At 42.5% G+C, this 19,268-nt stretch overlaps 1 protein-coding gene across 1 annotated transcript; it reads left to right on the plus strand.

Annotated features, from left to right (window-relative positions):
• Positions 1 to 18,266: 18,266 nt before the first annotated feature.
• LOC126648434 (olfactory receptor 10AC1-like) lies at positions 18,267 to 19,268 on the plus strand. The gene has a single exon (XM_050331366.1). It carries the CDS (start codon positions 18,267 to 18,269, stop codon positions 19,266 to 19,268), a length of 1,002 nt encoding a protein of 333 aa, XP_050187323.1.

Below are 19,268 nucleotides of genomic sequence, written 5' to 3' on the forward strand. Positions count from 1 at the left end.
ACATCTCAAATCATGTGTTGAGTTTTGGGCTTCTCACTGCAAGAAAGACACTGAGGTGCTGGAGTGAGTCCAGAGAAGGACAACAGAGCTGGTGAAGGGTCTGGAGAACAAGTCTGAGAAGGACAGGGTGAGGGAGCTGATAGTGTTTAGCCTGGAGTAAAGGAGGCTCAGAGGAGACCTTTGTGCTCTCCATAACCACCTTGAAGGAGCTTGTGGGAAGGTGGGGTTTGTCTCTTCTCCCAGGCAACTTGCAATGGGACAAGGTGAAATGGCCTCAGGTTACCCCACGTGAAGTTCAGGATGGATATTAGGAAAAAAGTATTCTCTGAAAGAGTGGTTAAGCATTCCACCGAGGGAAGTGGTGGAATCATCATCCCTGGAAGTGTTCAAAAAACATCTAGAAGTGGCACTTTACAATATGGCTTAATGGGCATGGTGGGACATGATGATTTTGAAGGCCTTTTACAACATTAATAATACTATGGTTCTAAGAGGGAAAGGGGATTTAAAAAAACCCCCAAAAAAAAAAAAAAAACCCAAAAAACACTTAAATGTCAATGGATATCTCCCATCGAAACTCTCTGGAAAACTAAGGTTGTGTATTAGTTGTGCTTCCCAGGTAAGCAAAAATGTAAACTGCAATAAGCAGAAAAATTTTACAGCCCATGTGTCACAGAGTACTTTAATGTGTTCCAACCACTGTGGTTCAGCAAGCTTCTGGAGGATAAGGACAAACAAGGACCAAAGCTCTAAGGGTTATCAAGATGCTCATGCTTCAAGAGACTTTGAACCAGAGCAATGAGGTGGCCAGATGTCCTTGTAGGAACATATGAACTAAAATACAATGGTCAATGAATTTTGAACCCTGAGGGTAATATTGGCCACTTTCAGTTCCGTTGACTGGGATGTTTCACAAGACTTCTGTGCAAGCTATAGATGGAGGCAGGTGAGATGCCTTTCACAAACAGCAGCCCCGGACTGCAGGAATTGCCCTCAGCTCTCCCCATCCCTGAAGCTGACATCAAGGTGAGAAGCACATTTTTTACATGAAAGCTATAATGGTTTCTTGTGCAGGTGCTATGAAATGCAGTTGAAAGAGAAAAAGGCTTTAGTGTTGGGGTGAGAGTTGCAGAACATATGCGAGAATATGCTGTCTGTATCTGTGGACACTTATCCCTTGTTTCAGGTGATGAGAAAAGGGCTGCAGGACAAACATAGACTACAAAAGAAGAGGGTGGAGAGGGCCATCACTACACATTTCTGAGGGGTGAAAGCAAGACTATTTTACAACTCAATTTTGGCATCTACCTAAACCAACACACACAACAAAATAAAACTGGACAGTTGTGGGTACAGAACTCATTCTACTTTTTTCCTCCAAATTAAAATTTCTATGTCATGCCTCTTTTCCAACTGGTGCTATGTTTATTCTTTGTTAAAAATGTTTAATTTTTACTTTGCTTCTTTTTCCCTCCATCATTTTGTGCGTTTTTCCTAAAGGCTTCTTACAAGCACTGCATGTTTTATCTGTTCCTTTCATGCAGGCTGTCAACCAGCTCCTACAGCAGGAAGTCCAAACTCCAGAAGTCCTACTGAAATGGGAAAAATCATTCTCTATGAGCATGCCAACTTCCAAGGTTTGTCCAAAGAATTCACCACTGATGTTTCCAATCTAAGAGATAAAGATTGGAATGATATTGCCTCCTCAGCGAAAGTAATTGGCCAGCCTTGGGTGGCTTATGAGCATGCAAACTATAATGGCCAGTTTCTGGTACTTGAGGAGGGAGAACATAGCTTTTTTCTTCCTAATATCTAATCTAAACCTGTCATCTTTCAGTTTAAAGCTATTACCCATTGTGCTATCATTGCATGTTCTTGTAAAAAGTCCCTGTCCAGCTTTCTTGTAGTCCCTTTAGGTATTGGAAGGTACTATAAGGTCTCCCCAAAGCTGCCTCTTCTCCAGGCTGAATAATCCCAGGGATAACAGCCTGTCTTCACAGTAGAGGTGCTCCAGCCCTCTGACCATCTTCATGGCCCGCTTCTGGACCTGTGCCAACAGGTCCATGTTCTTCTTATGTTGGGACTCCAGAGCTGGATGCAGCCTCCAGGTGGGGTGTCACAAAAGTGGAACTAAAGGGGCAAAATCACCTCCCTCAACCTACTGGCAAACTGCTTTTGATGTAGCCCAGGATGCAGTTGGTTTTCCAGGCTGCAGACATTTCCACTGCCAGCTCATGTAGAGCTTCTCATGAGCCTGCACCTTCAAGTCCTTCTCTGCAGGGCTGCTCTCAAGCCATTTTTTTGCCCAGTCTGTATTTGTGCTTGGGATTGCCCCAACTCACATGCAGGACATTGCACTCGGCCTTGTCATGAGGCTCACACAGGCTCACCACTCCTGCCTGCCAAGGTACCTCCTGGATGACAACCTTTTCCTGCAGTGTGTCAACAGCACCACACTTGGTGTTATTGGCAAACTTACTAAGGGTGCAGGCAATCCCCCTGTCAGAGTCACTGACAAAGACACTAAACAGTGCTTGTCCCTCTAGCAACCCCTGTGGAATGTAATTTGTCATAGGTCTCTACTTGGACACTGAGTCATTGACCAAAACTCCATGAGCGTGACCATCCAGCGAGTTCATTATCCAACAGGTGGACCATCCATCAAATTTGTATCTCTCCAGTTTAGAGACAAGGATGTTATGCTATGGAGCTTCAAATGCTTCGCACAAGTCCAGGTGGATTATGTCAAACACTCTTCCCCTTTCCACCAGTGCTGTAACTCCACTGTAGACATATTTTTTTGTTGATATTTATTTATAGATGTAGCATTTTTATTTTACTCTGGAAATATCTCACCATCTTTCAGAAGAATAATCTACAAGTAGTACAAGGTATGCTCACCTTTATTCAGCACTGAAATCTCCTTATCTAACAAATTTGCCCAGTCACTGTTTTATGCTAGCCAAAGCATGCATAACACACTTTCCATTGCCTGCTAAAATAAATACATTTTATTTTCAACAGTTACCCTTGAAATCCCAGGTTTTTCTGAGAAAAGTGGGAAAATGGCATTCCTTGCACAGCTTCAGGAGGTGCAGAACCAGGGTGCACAGGACTATGGACACTGGATGGGACCCAGGTGGGACCCTCCTTACGCTGGGTGTCCACCAGGACAGCCATGTGTCTGGGGGCTGTTACACTACTCTTGCACTGCTCACTGTACTTCTCTTGGTGTTACCTGGGACTACTGACCAGATTTTTTTGTACTACTGAGTATTGCTTTATCCTGTCGCACCTGGATCCCTTGGAAAGCTTGCTTAGGTCAAGCCTGGAAATAGCGGGGAGCTCAGTGGGGTCTGAACTTTGGAGGTTGGAACTAGGTGTTCTTTAAAGACCCTTCCAACCCAAACCATTCCATGATTCCATGAACCAGGGAGGGGAAAAAGACACTTTAGGGTTGCTTGAGCTCTGCTGCCATCCCCTGGAGAGGGACAGGATGCAGCTGCAGCAAGCTGACCCTAAACGGGCTTCCTTTTTATGGGTTGGGCGGGGGCTGCTGTTAGTAAGAAAACTTGGGCTTAATTTGGGCAGAGGGGGGGCAGGGGACACCGCGTTACCGTGGCCCTGATTCGAAAGATGTGGGCAACGAAGCTGGGACCAGTGTGCCCTGAGGAACTGCTCTCCATCATGTGCAACAGCCTAGTGCCTTTGGCCCTGGGGCCAGCAGCAAAAGGGTTTTAAAAAGAAAGGGGACTTAGTACAAGAAACTACTTTTTACTCATAGTCCTTGCAAGAGAAGTTAAAAAGTAAACCAAACACTTCAAGAATATCATTATTTGCATAGCTGACATAATTAATCTTTAGCTGGACTATTACTTGCAGACTGCAGTTGCCATTATCAGATTATTATGGTCACTATAGCCTGAATATCTACTTCCTAGAAAAATAAATAATATCAATCACTAAAGCCATGGTTTTGGTGTTGTTGGTTTGTTTGTTTGTTTGTTTGTTTGTTTTTTTTTGTTTTTGTTTTTTTGTTTTTTTTTTATAACTGCACTTCTGGACAGCCTAAAATGAATGGAGAGGAGAGGGGATGGCAGGCTCTTTATCAGGTTGGGTTTTTTTTATTCCATCCTTGCAGTATTTGAAGAAAACTGCTGTACTTGCCTGGAATTTCATCAGAACTCTCTATTGCACTGTCATTACGATTAACAAGATGTCAAGGACTAACGTTAAGCAAAGATGACATGGTCTGAACTTCAATATACCATTGGATAAGTCTGTCACCTGATGGTGAACAAATATGACAGGAACATAAAGGATTGGTGGTGGAAATAGCTTCCAGTCAAGCTGGGAAGGGAAGCACATTAAGATAACCTCTGCATGAGAAGCTGGAGCTGTAAGCACAAGTAACTATTCATTTGTTATTTATCAGTTGCTCATGGATTTCTGTGTCGTAAAATCAGTGATGTATTGTTCAGAAGTTCTGCTTCAAGTGGGACTATCCCCAACACCATGTCAGGTCACTGTGACTTTATCTGGCTAGGTGTCGAAAATATTGATGAAATCAATATCCTGCACTTGACCCAGTGCTGCACAGAGTCCCACTGAAAAAGTTTTTCTTAATGCCCGGCCCAACCCTCCCAAACCACAGCTTGTGTCAGGACAATTATGAAGATGGATGAAGACTTGTGCAAACACCAGAAGGGTATGATTGTTAAGTGACATACACTGAGACTGTGGTTAGCACAGTTGGTGGAAGCCCCTGCATAAACACTGACTTTGTGTGAGAATTGTCCACCCCACAGTACTGCATTTCTTTAATTCAGGACTTCCCTACACTACTAAAGGGTAGGTAGATGTAGCTTTTTCTCTCCTCCAAGGAAAGGTACTGAGTATGATATGAGGAGCATAGAAAAAATATCTCCCTCAGCAGCTCAGGGAGACAGGAGTCCCCTGAGTTTTTTCATGTTCCTAACTGATGTAACTATGCTCTAAACATAAGGGGATGGGATCAGGAAAGCCAAGGCACAGCTGGAAATGAATATGGCTAGAATAATAAGAATGGCTTTTATAAGTACATTTACCAGAAAAGGAAGATTAAAGAAAATGTCATATCCCACCCCACTAATCAATAAGACAGGAGAAATGCTGAGAAACTGATATGGAGAAGGCTGAGGTACTGTCCTGGTTTAAAAGTAAACTGGCAGAAGCAATGAACCCAACTCAAGAGAGATTACAACTCAAGAGTTACAATTTACTAGAAGTATTACAATAAATGCAATGATACAGAGAAAACTGGCTTTCCCCCCCCAAAATAGACGTACAACCCAGCACCCTGGGACAAGAACAGGATGGTGTTCATTAACCCTTGTGGAGAGCACCACGTGGCACCCCAGGGTGTAAAGTAAAAGGAAAGAAAACCTGTTGGTCCAGATGATGGTCACAGTTCTGTTGAAGGTCTGATCCTCCTCTGCATCTGATGAATGGTGCAGAAGTCCCCAAACCCCAAGATTATATATGCTTAGGTTCAGGTGGGAATGCCCAGTACCTCCCCCCGGGCAGGGAGTTTCAAAATGGGTGATTTAACTCTGTGAGTCATTGGATAATTTTGGAATCTTGGATGGTCTAGGTCACTGCAGCTGCCTATTTTGCCAGTCCATTGTGGTCCATTAGCAGAGATGACCCCTCAGGCTGGGTGTGAAGTTGCTAATACCTCCCTGGAGGGGAGTTATCACAGCTGAGTCATTGGTGTGAAGACAAAGAAACACTCCCCTGCCTCTCAGGGTTTTCTTAACACACAGCTTGTAGCCTGAGGTGTCAGGTGTGCCCTTGGCAGCTGCTGCAAATGATCCATTTATTAACAATCCATCAGGAATGACAAAGAGGGTGTAGAATACACAATTTTTGTTACACCCACATAGTGATAAACTGGTCCCAGCCCCTGTAACTAGAATATTATCCACCCCTTATCCTATACCATCTATGTCATGCCTAAACTAATACCTTTTTTAACTTTATACATATAAAAAGAAACATTACAGACAGTTCTCACTCAAAAGTAGTCCTCTTGTGGTACACAACGTGTTTCCCCATCTTTCGGTATTACCCACTAAGTGAAACCAGGTCCTTGAGCAAAAACAATCCCTCAGATGGGTTTGCCTTTGCTTGAGGTGGGACTAATCCAAACAGCCTTTCCTAACATACCTCTTATATGCACCACGGGGCTTTATCTTCATCTACAGTATGCAAGGGTTCTGACTCGGCTGGACCAGCTCGATTGATGGACCCTCAGGTGTTAACCAACCAGGTGGCCTTTGCTTAATGCAGATAACGTTTGACATTGCCCCCCTCCTCAGTACCTGCAAGGTGGTTTTCAGCAGTCATGATATACAAAGGTCCCTACCAACCCAAACCATTCAGTGATTCTGTGTTAAAAACTTCCCTGGACAAGGCCTTAAGGAACCCCACCTAACTGAAGTCAGCCCTATCGTCAGCAGGAGACTGGGCTAAAGGCTTTCAGTGGTCCCTTCCCACCTTTATGTTTTTCTGTAAATCTGACTTCTATTTTTCCTTCGTGAAAGGAATTTTTCCAGATCTTTTTAATTGGTTTTGACATGGCAAAAATAGAATAACATCCTACAACAACTGCAAGAAGAATAGAACTGAAATATTATCTGCTGTTCTGTAGGATTTCAACGCACAAGATGCCCTTCCAAGGTAGCCCATGGTAGTTCCTGCAAACAGCTGATCAGCAACAAAGAACCAAAGGGTGAAAATATATCACAGAAAAGGACAAAAAGTAAAAGAAAATAACAACGAAGTTACACAACCTGCTTTTTTTTTTTTTCTGGGGAGAAAAAACAGTTCCAGAGTTTCTTTCTGGCCAAGTCACTTTTCAAGTTCAGTGTGTAAGTATAGTTAAGGGATGACCAGGGTTCAGCCCCGGTAACTCCTCCTGCTCGGCTGTTGGCTGCTGGAGCCCAGCCAGGGCAGGTTTTCATGGCTGCTGCTCCCCAGGTTGCAGGTTCAGCCAGGGCTGAGGCTGGGTGTGTAACCCAGAGACACGCACGCACATGTCCGTGGAAGGGACATGGACATGGCCAACTGCACAGGCTGCCACAGACAAGGTGCTGCCTTCAACAGCTCCACATATAGCACTTCCAGGACTCACATAAAACAAGTATGGGCAGCCAAGTCCTCCATTTAAATGCAATGTAATTACAACACTGCAGAGTTGCGACATCAAGAACAGCCTACGTGTTTTTTGCAGTTGTGGCTGAGGTACTTACCAGTTCTATTGTCATTCTGAGTTTGGCTTTAAGTTTTACTGGAGAGAAAAAGCTTGTGTTTACAGTTTTAAATAACATACTGTTTTGAAGCCGCTCCTGAACTGAAGTGAATCTTAAAAAATTCAGCCTAACAGAGGAGATTGTTTCTGGGTAGAGATGTTAATACCTACCTAATGTTGCCAGCACATCAAACATCACAGACACAGTTGACTAAAGGGAAATATTTCTGCTTTTGTCTTATTATCTGAATTTCTAGACTTTTGTTTTTTCTTCCGCAGTGTAGTGGAAAATGGTGCTAGTCCATTTATCTGCCTGGATGTCAGCACACTGTTCTGACTATTGACCTTCCTCTGCAACAGAGTTGTCAGAAGTCATACTTTTCCACGGGTTTTCTCCTCTAAAGAAATACCCCATGAGACAAGTAGCAGTGCCCAGCCTTGGTCTGCTCCCAATTTTATCACTCTACTTTTGACTAGGACCTATAATTTTGGGACATTAAAAAACCTCTATTACCAGTGACTTCACTGTTTTCATTGTGTCCTTGTGCCCTTTTTTACTTTCCATGCCATCTACAACTAATTGACATGTAGAGCTCTATTTTGTATCTTGCATTCTACCCACCATTCAGACATTTTCATTGCTCCACAGTCCTCAACATCTGTACACAAAATGGGTACTATTAAGTCTAATATGAACTCCTGAAATGAAAAATTCATAGGAAGTTTGTTGTCTGGGAAAACAACTGTGCTTTTGGGAATAGTCATGGAGCTTCCAAAATGAGACTTGTGATTTCTCAAATCCACAGTAGTGATTTGAGATAATATGGGTATTGTTTCTTGAATCTGAAAAAAAACTCCAAAGTAATTCTTAGGTACAATTACATGCATTACTTAATTCCAATAAAGTTTATCTTCTGATTTTAGTGTCCAGCAGTAGTGTTGAGAAACGCATATCAAGACCTCTGTCTCAGTGACCTAATTTATGCAACACTAACACTTTTCCAAATTCTGGGCAACAAAAGGCTGTTCTATTCATCAAAGCCTAAAACAAATAAAATGTTTCTAAGAACATGTAGATATTGTAGAGTTTCACTGATATTTCCAGCTGACACTTAAAACATTTCTTTGACTTCATATCCTTCAAAGGTATGTGTGGCCTATCCTTACCATAACTATCAAGTGCATAGCTTCTGATATTCTGAAGACCTCTGTGAACTTAAAGTAATGAATGAGAGAGATATGATGATTGATGAGGTCACATGGGGTAAAAAAAGCAAGCACAAATGAAAAATCATAAACAAAGCTTTGCCATCAGTGTCTCCCAGCAGTACAAGACATTTGTCATACATAGACTCAGTTGCAGATGGGTCCTCCATCTGTCCGTATGGTAACCAAAATGGAAGTGGGGACACACCAGAGGCTGAACTCTGTTTCACTGCACAGCTACCTACAGTCAGCTCAGCTCAAGCCATTAGCAATGCAGTAGTCAACAGGCTCTGCCTGCTGAGCACTTGCCTCATACCACAGAAGACAGTAGATTTCACGCTTTTTATTTCTGTACCAGTTGAAATGTAGTTGCTTAGCACAGAAAGACTGCTGGCTAATGAACACAGCAGTTCAAAGGAAGGCATTCTGTTTACATGGTGCCTATTGCAGAGGTCTCCACTGTCTCTCTGCTCCTTCAACTCTTTCATGACTTTGTGCAAAAGAAGAGTAAAGAAGGCTGCTTTGTCTTTATGCTGTTCTAACAGGCTGTTTTCCAACATTGCCTTGATGCACTGATCTCGTTTTTCCTCCTTCCTGTCCTGTTCTTCTTTGCCACTCACCTTCCAGTTCCAAACAACAGAAGTTTATTCAGCTCCATTAAATCAACAGTAATGGTCAATAGCTGTAATCATACCTTGGGGGGTTCTACTTGGGCATTAGGAAAAACTTTCACCAACAGGCAGCACAGCACTGGAACTGGTATCCAGAGTGGTGAAGAAGTCTCCAGCCCTGGAGGCTTTCAAGATGCGGTTAGACAAGACCATCACTATGGGAGGCAGATTTAGTGATACTCCAGCTCTGAGCAGGAGGCTGGATCTTCCAAAAAGGTTTCTTATGTTTCTGTGATTCAGTGAAGAGCTTTTGTAACACTGGAAAATGTTTTGGTATCACATCCACTTGATGCAGTTTCATTACATTTCCTATTTATACTCATCTGAAAGAACAGCTGAGTACTCAGCCTGGTTTGTTGCTCAGGCTATCACAAGATCTGCAGCCTATGTTCCCTGTTCAGGGAAAATTAGGTTTTGCTAATAAAGGAAAGTTGCTAAAACTGAATATGGAGGAAGCTCTTCTCAGTGTTTGAATATAAAGGAAAGGGCATAAATATGCACATCAGCTAGCATGTGCTCTAACAAGCAATTTATTTCTGAATACAAGCCTTTGTACCAAATAGATCCACAAAAACACAGCTTGGAAAACATTAGAGGCACCGGAGGTATCAGGCTCTTGATCACACATCCAGGGCCTGGAGCTGCTGTATTGGTCAACAAGCATGTAAATATGAGTGTGGTCTCTGACACCTGAAGGGTGTTTGTCAGCACTATAATGCAAGGAGCCACACAAGGTAAGAAATAGAATAGAATAGAATAGAATAGAATAGAATAGAATAGAATAGAATAGAATAGAATAGAATAGAATGACCTGAGTTGGAAGGAACCCACAAGGATCATCGAGTGTAACTCCTAGGACTTCCAGAGACCTCAGCCAAGCATGAGTCCTCTGTTAATGCCACATCTTCACTGAGACTCCCAGAAGGTGATAAGGGCCTAATGTTTTTGGCCTGTGTTTACAGTGATGGTTCAATGTAACCTCACCTGCTAATTATTTGTTCTAGGGGAGCCCCAATAATAAAATGGGAATGGGCAGTGAAGCAGACTGGTATAGCTTGCCAGCTCACTAGAAGAATAATAGGGTTACTGTTCTCTTCTTGCCCACGCTCCTCCATGCAGGTCATGATTTTGTTGTGCCTTGCAGTTCAGATAAGGGCTTTGGTCACCCATGGAGCACAATGAAAAAATATATGACACATCTATAGATAGGGATCCCTGCAGGCTGATAGGTCTTTCCCCTATCTCTAACAGGTCCTCATGCAGAAAAGCTATTAAGGGCTGTTTCTCTTACATCCACTCATCTTGAAACTATTTCCTGTAAATCTGCATTCATGGATACCTGGACCAGTAAGATTATACTGCATCTCACCCTGTATTTTGCTGTGGCGCTGCAATGCTTGGCTTAGTACGAAGAATAGTTTGCCAAATTTTCACTGAGTTGTTTTAGTTTTTACTCTTATGGTAGGTAGGTTTAAAGAGACGATGTGAACACAAGAAACAAAATAATAGAAGTATGCAATGTATATAATTATGTGACACAGCAAGTAGAAATGATGTTAGAGAATGCTGAAGGCTTTTCAATTGAGCACCTGCTCCCTTGCTATCCAGTCCAACAAGCTGCTATATAGGGTTTCTAAAACATAGTGTTTTTCCACCATTAATGACAAACTTCTCTTTTCTTTCACCTCCAATTAACTTGCTTGAAAAACAGCTTGAAACAACCTCAAGAGTTCAATGCTAGAATGGATTCTGAAGTTCACCTGCTGTCTCTGACCACACATATATTGACTATCTACCACAGTTCTTCTGTCTAAATGAGCTCCAGTTCATCTGGATTTTGTTCATTCACTCTGAGATGGTGGTTTCCAGAGTCTATTTTCTGCAATAAGTGTCCTTGGAAAAGTGTATTGATCTAATAGTTACTTAGCTCACTATTCTGAAAATAAGCTTTGGGCTCCTAATTGACACAGATGCAAAATGTTAATCTAGATGGCCAAGCATGAGATGGGATAAAAAGGATGAAATGAGTGGCAGCCTGGATACATTGGGGATTAAATGTGTGCAGCATCAGCTTGGGATGGTGTCTCCTGTGGAGAACTTCATAACAGAATGAGCTTTTCTGCCTTTTCTCCCAGGAGCTGCAGTTGCATCAGAACAAATTAAGCAAAAACAAAGGATGTCCCCAGGTGGAGCATCTCAGTCACTGCCACCCTAAGGAAGAGCTCAGGTGGGACATCTACCACTGCACAGGGAACAACAAATACATGATTTTCAGAAGTCAACACCGTGATTCTCAGCAAGACCCCAGAGTGATCCCTGCCTCAGGAGGGTCTGAACACTGTTGAGTTCCTTCAAGGACTATGAGAGTTGTTGCTACTCTGTTCCTTTCCAGATGAGCCTCTATGGTTGCAGGTAGTTGAAACCCAAACTTTTAATTAGATCCACAGAGACATCCACAAAGTTGCCCAAATAAATCTGACACTAACTTCAGATAAAAGAAGAAAACTTAGATCTGTCCTCAGAATGTCAGTCTTTCTTATTACCCTCACCTTCTTGTTGTAACTACTGGGGTTCAAGTTAATATTTTCCAGGGCCTGTGGCCTAATTTTTAGTTTGTCTGTCTTTTTCATTTTCCCTTGCTGTTCTCAGGTTAAATATTTTCATCCTTTCTTTCATTAATTCTCCCTGTAGATTTGTCCTTTCTCTCTCTAGTTCTAAACCAGTTTTCTTCCAGTCACTTTATTTTTTTCCTGATAGGAAAAGCTTTCATGTTTATGATACTTTTAAGGGATTTATTTTTTTTTTTTTAGCAGAAATGCAAGACAATGCCTTTGGCTTGGTTAGACTATGAGTAAGTACAACGAGGTGAAAGAAGCGCCCCACCTTTAACAAATCATGAGGAGTAGTCAGCTGCCAGGCTGCCTACCTTTTTTTTTGCAAAACTCTGTTTTGGTTGGTTTATGGTTCAGCATCTTTCCCAGACTGCGTTCCCAGACAGTGTTTATCAAGCCAAACAACAGAAACTCAACAAGAGAAGGGTGATGCTTTTTCTCACCAAGGCAAATTGATGCCAGTCATCCTGCTGTTACCACCTCAGCCAGTTTCAGTTCCTGGTTTCCAGAAAGCTCTGAACATTTTAGGAATAAGGAAACACTGCTCCTCCTAAAGGCTATGCACAATTGTTTCAGTGTCTTGCCTCCGTGGGAGGCAGCGTTCTTGACTTCTGTTGACTACAGAATGGGGATCCCATAGCTGTTAAAAAGTCTCTGTCAAGATGCTGTAATTTTCAGCCCTTGGCCCTCCTATATTCTGATCATAATCAACCTTACTGGAGTCACAAATGCACTTTCTCAAATGATACTAACATTTATTTTTACATTGCCACTCTTACCATTTTCATTAGAGCAAATCTTACATTCCATCAACCATCAAAACCAATTCAAGCAATCTGCCTTAAAACTGCCTTAAGTTCTCTAATCAGATAATTCACCATCATGTTTCTGAATAACGAAGTAGCCTCTGCTACTGAATATGCCTGCAGCAGAACATCAGTGTATCTGCTGAAGCCAAAACCTTTGCTTTCTTTTCTTTGCCATACAATGGCATGATGCCCCCAGAGGATCAATATCAGTATGCTTTTGCACGCAAAGAAGATCTGCAATCTTTCTTATCCTCTTTATTCTCTTTTACCACTGGCTAGTTAATTCATGTTGCTTGAATATTATTTTCAGCCTGCTGAAAAGTTTTGTGTCTCTCTGTCATGCCAGAGCCGCAGGGCTGTCTGGGCTGAGCCTGCTGTTTCCCCAGCCATCACTGGGACTGGCCATCCTCCTCTTCCAGGTTTCCTGGTACCTGTCTCCGTTGTTTCCATTTTGTCCAGATTGCTCCAAATTACACTGAGTTTCCTAGTTTCTGTTGCCCTCTTTGGAGCAGGCTGCAGATTCATGGGTGTGGATAGGCAAGCCCAGCACTGGTCCTTTTTCTGAAGACCAGGGGGAACATCCTCTGAAGTATGTTGCAATTGCTGATAGAAGCTGATATGATGTGATTCATTAACTGTAGCTGGATTCCAAGAAACTCTTTATACAAATTCGGGCTAAGGCAGGCCAGTCCCAAAGCCTTGCAGGCATGTACTGAAAAAAATCACACAGTTAGAGTGCGGGGGAGGAGAGCAGGGCTGAACTCTGCAGCAAGGAAGAATGTACATCTCTATAACATGCTGCAGACTCAAGACATGCAAACACTAATGCCAACGTGCAGCTTTTAATAATCTATTATGAATTTGGCTGTAAGCTGATGCAATGAAAATGCTGGGAACCTGAAAGGTGTGGGCTAGAGGAGGAAGTATGGAGTCGCTTTGACATGCATATTCTCATCCTCTCCTGCTTGTTGTTTGTCTTGTTGCTGTGTGTTCTGGCACTGAGATGCATACCTCGCTCCAGCTAATGCTCCCCTGTTTGGTGAGCCGTGTTTTGGAGGTAACGTGTGGGAGTGTGTTGAAATGTTGCAGGGAGGTGTAAGTTGCATGTTAATAAACGACAGCTTATCTACACACTCGCAAACTGAAACAGTAATTTGCCTTACTTATTTCAGTGTAAGGCTGGGCACTATGGTAAAAAAAAAAAAAAAATTAGTGCATATAACTGCTGACTGTGTGGTATTGGTTCCTAGGTACCTGCTGACTCACCTCAGTTCACCTCCAGTCCAGTGGGAGAAAAGGACGATCTGAAGATGAGAAAGTTGGAACAGACTTGTCAAAATAGTTCCTTGTAATTATTTTTGCATTGTTACTGAGGCAGCAGATTTTCTCCTGCAGTCTGGGTTAGAGAAATAGGGTTTGGGTTAGTTTAGGTTAGTTTGGGTTAGGATAAATATAAAGTAGGAAATGGACCTAAGCCCCTGAATGTTATTTTACAACACAAACTATGAGTGAGTTAATCAGCTGATGTTCTGAAATTCTCACAGAGTTTACTAGGGGGAGCAATCTTACTCTGCAAAGCATTTGACTGAAACAGATTTCATTGTAAAGATTTGCTTCCATTTATAATCTCCCCAATTTGCTAGGCATAGTTAGAAAATAGCCAGCTCCTCAATTTTACTCCTATTACATGTACAGACAACATGCCAGAGAGAGGCTTCAGGGTTTTTGTTTTGTTCAGTATTATACAACAGTATCTAGAAATTCCAGATAGATTCTGAATTTGGCTTTGTAAATGCTCTAAGGACATTCTGTGCCCTGAATTGTTTTCAGAATCTTAAACAAAAAGAAAAGGCAAAAAAATTGAAATAAAAAGCATTGAAACTTTAGGAAATTAATTGAGAGACTAAAGAGGATAGACTCGACTGTCATAGCTTTAATTCCAAGAAATTACGTGAGAGGTTTAAAAACAAGTACAAACACCTAAAAACAACTTTGTCATTTATGTTCTATCTAATTTCAGAATTGTGACATTACAGACTCCCAGGTAGCAGCCTTGGAGATGCCAAAACTCCATGAGTATTTCAGTTCATGACAGTTCTGCTCCTATCTATACTGGATGTCTGACCAAGGCTGTACAGAATCATAGACTCAAAGAAATACTCAGACAGGAGGGGACCAGCTAGCTTCAGAGCTAGGTCAGGATGTTCATAGTCTTGTCCAGACAACTTGTGAACATCTCCAAGGAGGAAGATCTCCCAGCCTCTCAGGACACCTGGTCCAGTGCTGAACCACCACTGTGGGGAGAAGCAGTTTTTTCTTTATGGTTAATCAGAATTTTCTTTGATTCAAACATTGTAACTGTTTTTGCTGTGCCTCTCCAAGACGACTCTGGCTCTGATGTCTCTGTAGCCTCCCACTATGTAGCTAAAATCATCCCCCTTTGACCTTGTCTTTGCCAGGCTGAACAAACCTAACTCCCTCAGCCTCCCCTTGGACATCATGTGCTCCTCTTGAGCTTGTTGTCATCTCTCATATGTGTGACTACAACAGTGGGCCCAGTGTTCCAGAAGTGGCTACATTTGTGACAGGTAAGGGGGAATAATCACTTTCCTTCCCCTGCTGGACACACTCATGCTATTGCAGCCCAGTATGTGGCTGGTCTTTGTTGCCTCTTCCTGGCTCCTGATCATCTTGCTGTCCCCTGGAAGCCCAGGTTCTTTTCTGCACAGCTGCTCCCAACACAATTGGTCCCCAAACTGGATTGATGCATGAAGCAATTTTGTCCCAAAATGACTATACCTTATAGATAAAGTATTATAGAAGAATATTTTGAAAGGACTTCTTCTAAACTTGTGAAAAATCTTAAGATATCATATTCCCATGTTTCTGCCAAGCTGAGTTAACAGAAAGCAGATCCATCATAGCAGTCAAAAATCTTGAGTTTGCCTCTCTTTTCTACTTACATAAACCTACAGATCTCTTTAAGGATTTCAGTGTAAGTGGCCAGGAATGAATGTAACACTGGTAATAAAAATGAATTGAGCTTAAATAATCTCAGTCCTACTAACTGCTGAACAGTGATTTCATCTGACAGACTAAGAAACAGTGGGTCATCTGAACTGGTGAAAACTCCTCACATAGGTGGGTTTAAAGTTTTTATATCTGCTTTGCTTTGCCTTTAAGTGTGAGTTTAGTTTAAACTTACTTAAAGATCCACAGATTTATTTTTATTTAAGAAGAGTAGTAATGCATTCTGTTAATTCAAATGTTGCCATTCCAGGTACAAACTAGCCCAGTAAATAATCAGGTACTTTCAACTGCTTCAGTGAAAGGAACAAGAGAGGAGAGTGCTAGTGCTACACGTCTGCCTTCCTCTGAAGGTGCAATTATATCCTATTGTTTGATTTACAGAAAAAACTGTAAACACCCTTTTCTTGGGAGGAGTGGAACTTCCTATCATTTGTGCAGCGAGAGCAGAGGCATCAGGGAAGAGGACAGACTTCTGTGTCATATGGTATATAAGGAGCTGGGTCCTGCAGAGAGAATTAATATGAGATGCTGAAAGAAAGCATTGGCCCTAGGGACACTCACAGCCAGAGGGACCCCAGACTGGGCAAGAAACAGAATCTGAGCCCAGACTGAACAGCGCACATCATCAAGGGGAAGAAGTCTTTATTTCCTTACCTTCTAACCCAGAAACGGTATGTTGTCACTGAAACGGTCAGCTCCAAACCAAAGGGAGGGAACCCTCTCTTTCTTCCCCACATTTTAGCTTTGTTGTGTTTCTTAGAGTCCTCTTAAAGTTTCAGTACTCGGAGTGAAGGGAGCCCCAGTGATTGAATCCACAGTCATGGATCAACCTGTTACTCCTGTTTTCTGTGAAGACCTACTACTTACATAGAGTGCCAGGAAAGCTTTATGGTCAGATTGTTTAGAATAGCTGTTGGGGAGGTCTTGCAGCAGCAAAAGGTGGATGTAGGAGTTAGCTGTGGCTTTACAACCACTGCAAACTATTTCTAGCAGTAATCTTTGCTGAGTTACCTGCTTTTGCAGGATTGCTGTTCCCTCTATGTTCTCTAAAGAGCTCCTTCTTGGTCTTCACTGAGTGTCCATTTTTTTTTGTCTTGGAGTTAATCGTAGTTTCTTCCTAACCTGTCAATTTTTCTGATTCATGCTCTGAAGCAGAGAAATTTAATTCCTAGTTTTGCACCTGAGGTAATATAATTGTGGATGTTTTCATTATTCATCCAAGTCCCTAGATGTTTTGAATCCTGCTGAGATACTGAATCACAAGGAAACCTTAGGGTAAAAGTCAAAACAAAAGTCTGTAGGTTTAGTATATTCACCTCCTAAATTTTATTGATTATTTCTTTCTGGAGTTTTTCTGAGATGGCTTTTTCCAGGAAAACCTCTGTCTCCACTAATAACTTTTCCATCAACTTCCCATTCCTTCTATTTGTCTTTGATGATATTTGATGTAATTTTCCAGTTTCTTTCACACTAAAATATTGCTGTTTTTTAATATAAGCAGAAATCTTCAAGGAATCACTGCTTTTATTCTTGTTTTACAACAAAGTGTAGAAAGAGTGGGAATTATTCCTTATAGTAAATGTGTGGTATTCCATGATGAACACATGAGCAGTGAACAGTGTTCAACTGTAACCAGTATTTGCAATTTATTATTATGTGGATCTCTACATCCTTATCTTTCCTAGGTTTTTCAACTTAAATAGCTTTGCATCACTCCATATTCTTAGAAAATTTCTGTTCTTCCTGTGAAAAGCAAAATCTCATTCTCTCTAAGTCCAAGATATTAGTTTTGCATTTTCTTTAAAAAAACAGTTATAGCATATGTTGTCATGGAAATCTTTGGTTGTTTACTTTAGCTCTGATTCCATAGGGTGGAGCCAGGCACAGAGATGTAAGCAGCCAAAATGCCAGTTCTAATTTTGCAATCCTCATGTCTGATCACTGAAACTTTGCTTCTGTTTGAACTTTATGGCAGATCCACTGTAGTGGAGGAAAGAGCCAGTCAGCAAACATTTCACATTCCCCTTAATGGGAGTCAGGTGTTAGCACAGAAGCTCCAGCTCTCTGTCTGGTTGCCCTTGTACATCTCTGGCACAGATGTAGAGGGCTGCATTAGTGGTGTGAACAGAGAACAAAGGGGTCTGCCTGGGAGTGCAAGCACCAGAAGTAACAGCAGCAGAATATCTCCAAGACCTACTTGCTGATGGTCATCAAGATGCAATCCCATCTGTCTGCAGCTTCTTAGGACACTCAGATCAGGAGGGACAGGATAGAGAGACTAATCAGGGTTACCTCCTTAAGGAGGTAATGTTCAAAACCTGCATATGGTTACAAACCTAAAAACAACTCAGAATAAGTGACAAAGACACAACAGTTGAAATTCTTTGTCATCAAAGTTATGGCAAAGAATCCTAGGGAGATCATTCAGGTACAAGAACCTTGGTGGTTGTGAGAATATGGGTCGAGAGCGTGCTGAATGTGACTGAGTGAGATCAGTTTGGTTTTTTTAAATGAAATCACTTTCCTCCCTACCCAATCAGCTTTACTACATTGATTCTACAATACTGCAACAGTATTTCCTATATGGAATTGATTGCCAGGTATCAGGTCAAATTCAACTGTGTCCCTTTTGCTTCTCTCCCTGTAGATGCCATGTGAAGGCTGCATGGAGAGGGACAATATGAGCACTGGTGCAACCATGGAGTTCCTCCTGCTCGGCTTCTCTGAGCTGCTCTGTCTGCGGGTCCTCCTCTTCCTTATTTTTCTCGTTGTTCATTTGGTCACATTGGCAGGAAATATGATGGTCTTCATGGCAGTGGTTATGGAGCCTTCACGTCCCCCCATGCTTTTCTTCCTCTGCCAGCTCTCTGCCATCGAGCTCTGCTACACCCTAGCCATTGTCCCTAAGGCGCTTCTCAGCCTGATAGTGGTGGACGGCAGCACCATCTCTTTCATAGGCTGTGCTGCACAGATGCACCTTTTTGTGGCACTCGGAGGGGCTGAATGCTTCCTCCTGGTAGCCATGTCCTACGACCGCTACGTGGCCATCTGCCGGCCCCTTCACTACATGGCTGTGATGAGCCAAGGGTTCTGCCTCAGGCTGGCTGTGGTGTGCTGCCTGGGAGCCTTTGCTGTTGCCCTGGGGTTGACAGTGGCTGTTTTCCGCTTACCTTTCTGTCAGTCTCGTCGTATCAACCACTTCTTCTGTGATGTCCCTGCTGTGCTGCACCTGGCCTGTACACAGAGCTACACCCCCGAGCTGCCCTTGCTGGCTGCCTGCGTGCTCCTCCTGCTGCTCCCCTTCCTCCTAATCCTGACCTCGTATGTCTGCATTGCTGTGGCTTTGGTACAGGTCACCTCCTCTGTGGGAAGGGGCAAGGCCTTTTCCACCTGTGTTTCACACTTGGCCATCACCTTACTACACTACGGATGTGCCACTTTCATTTACATTCGTCCTAAGTCCTTTTACTCACCAGCCCGAGACAAGGTGGTGTCTCTGGTCTACACCAACATTACTCCACTATTGTATACCCTCATTTACAGCCTGAGGAACAAAGAAATCAGAGGTATCCTCAGGAAAATGTTGAGAAGGAAGAAAATAGCTCCGCTAAACTGTGATACTATCAGAGTTGAGATGTGTGTGTGGTAA

Source organism: Myiozetetes cayanensis, unplaced genomic scaffold (assembly GCF_022539395.1).
Source record: "Myiozetetes cayanensis isolate MyiCay16 unplaced genomic scaffold, myiCay2020 scf5-8, whole genome shotgun sequence".
Taxonomy (NCBI): Eukaryota; Metazoa; Chordata; class Aves; order Passeriformes; family Tyrannidae; genus Myiozetetes; species Myiozetetes cayanensis.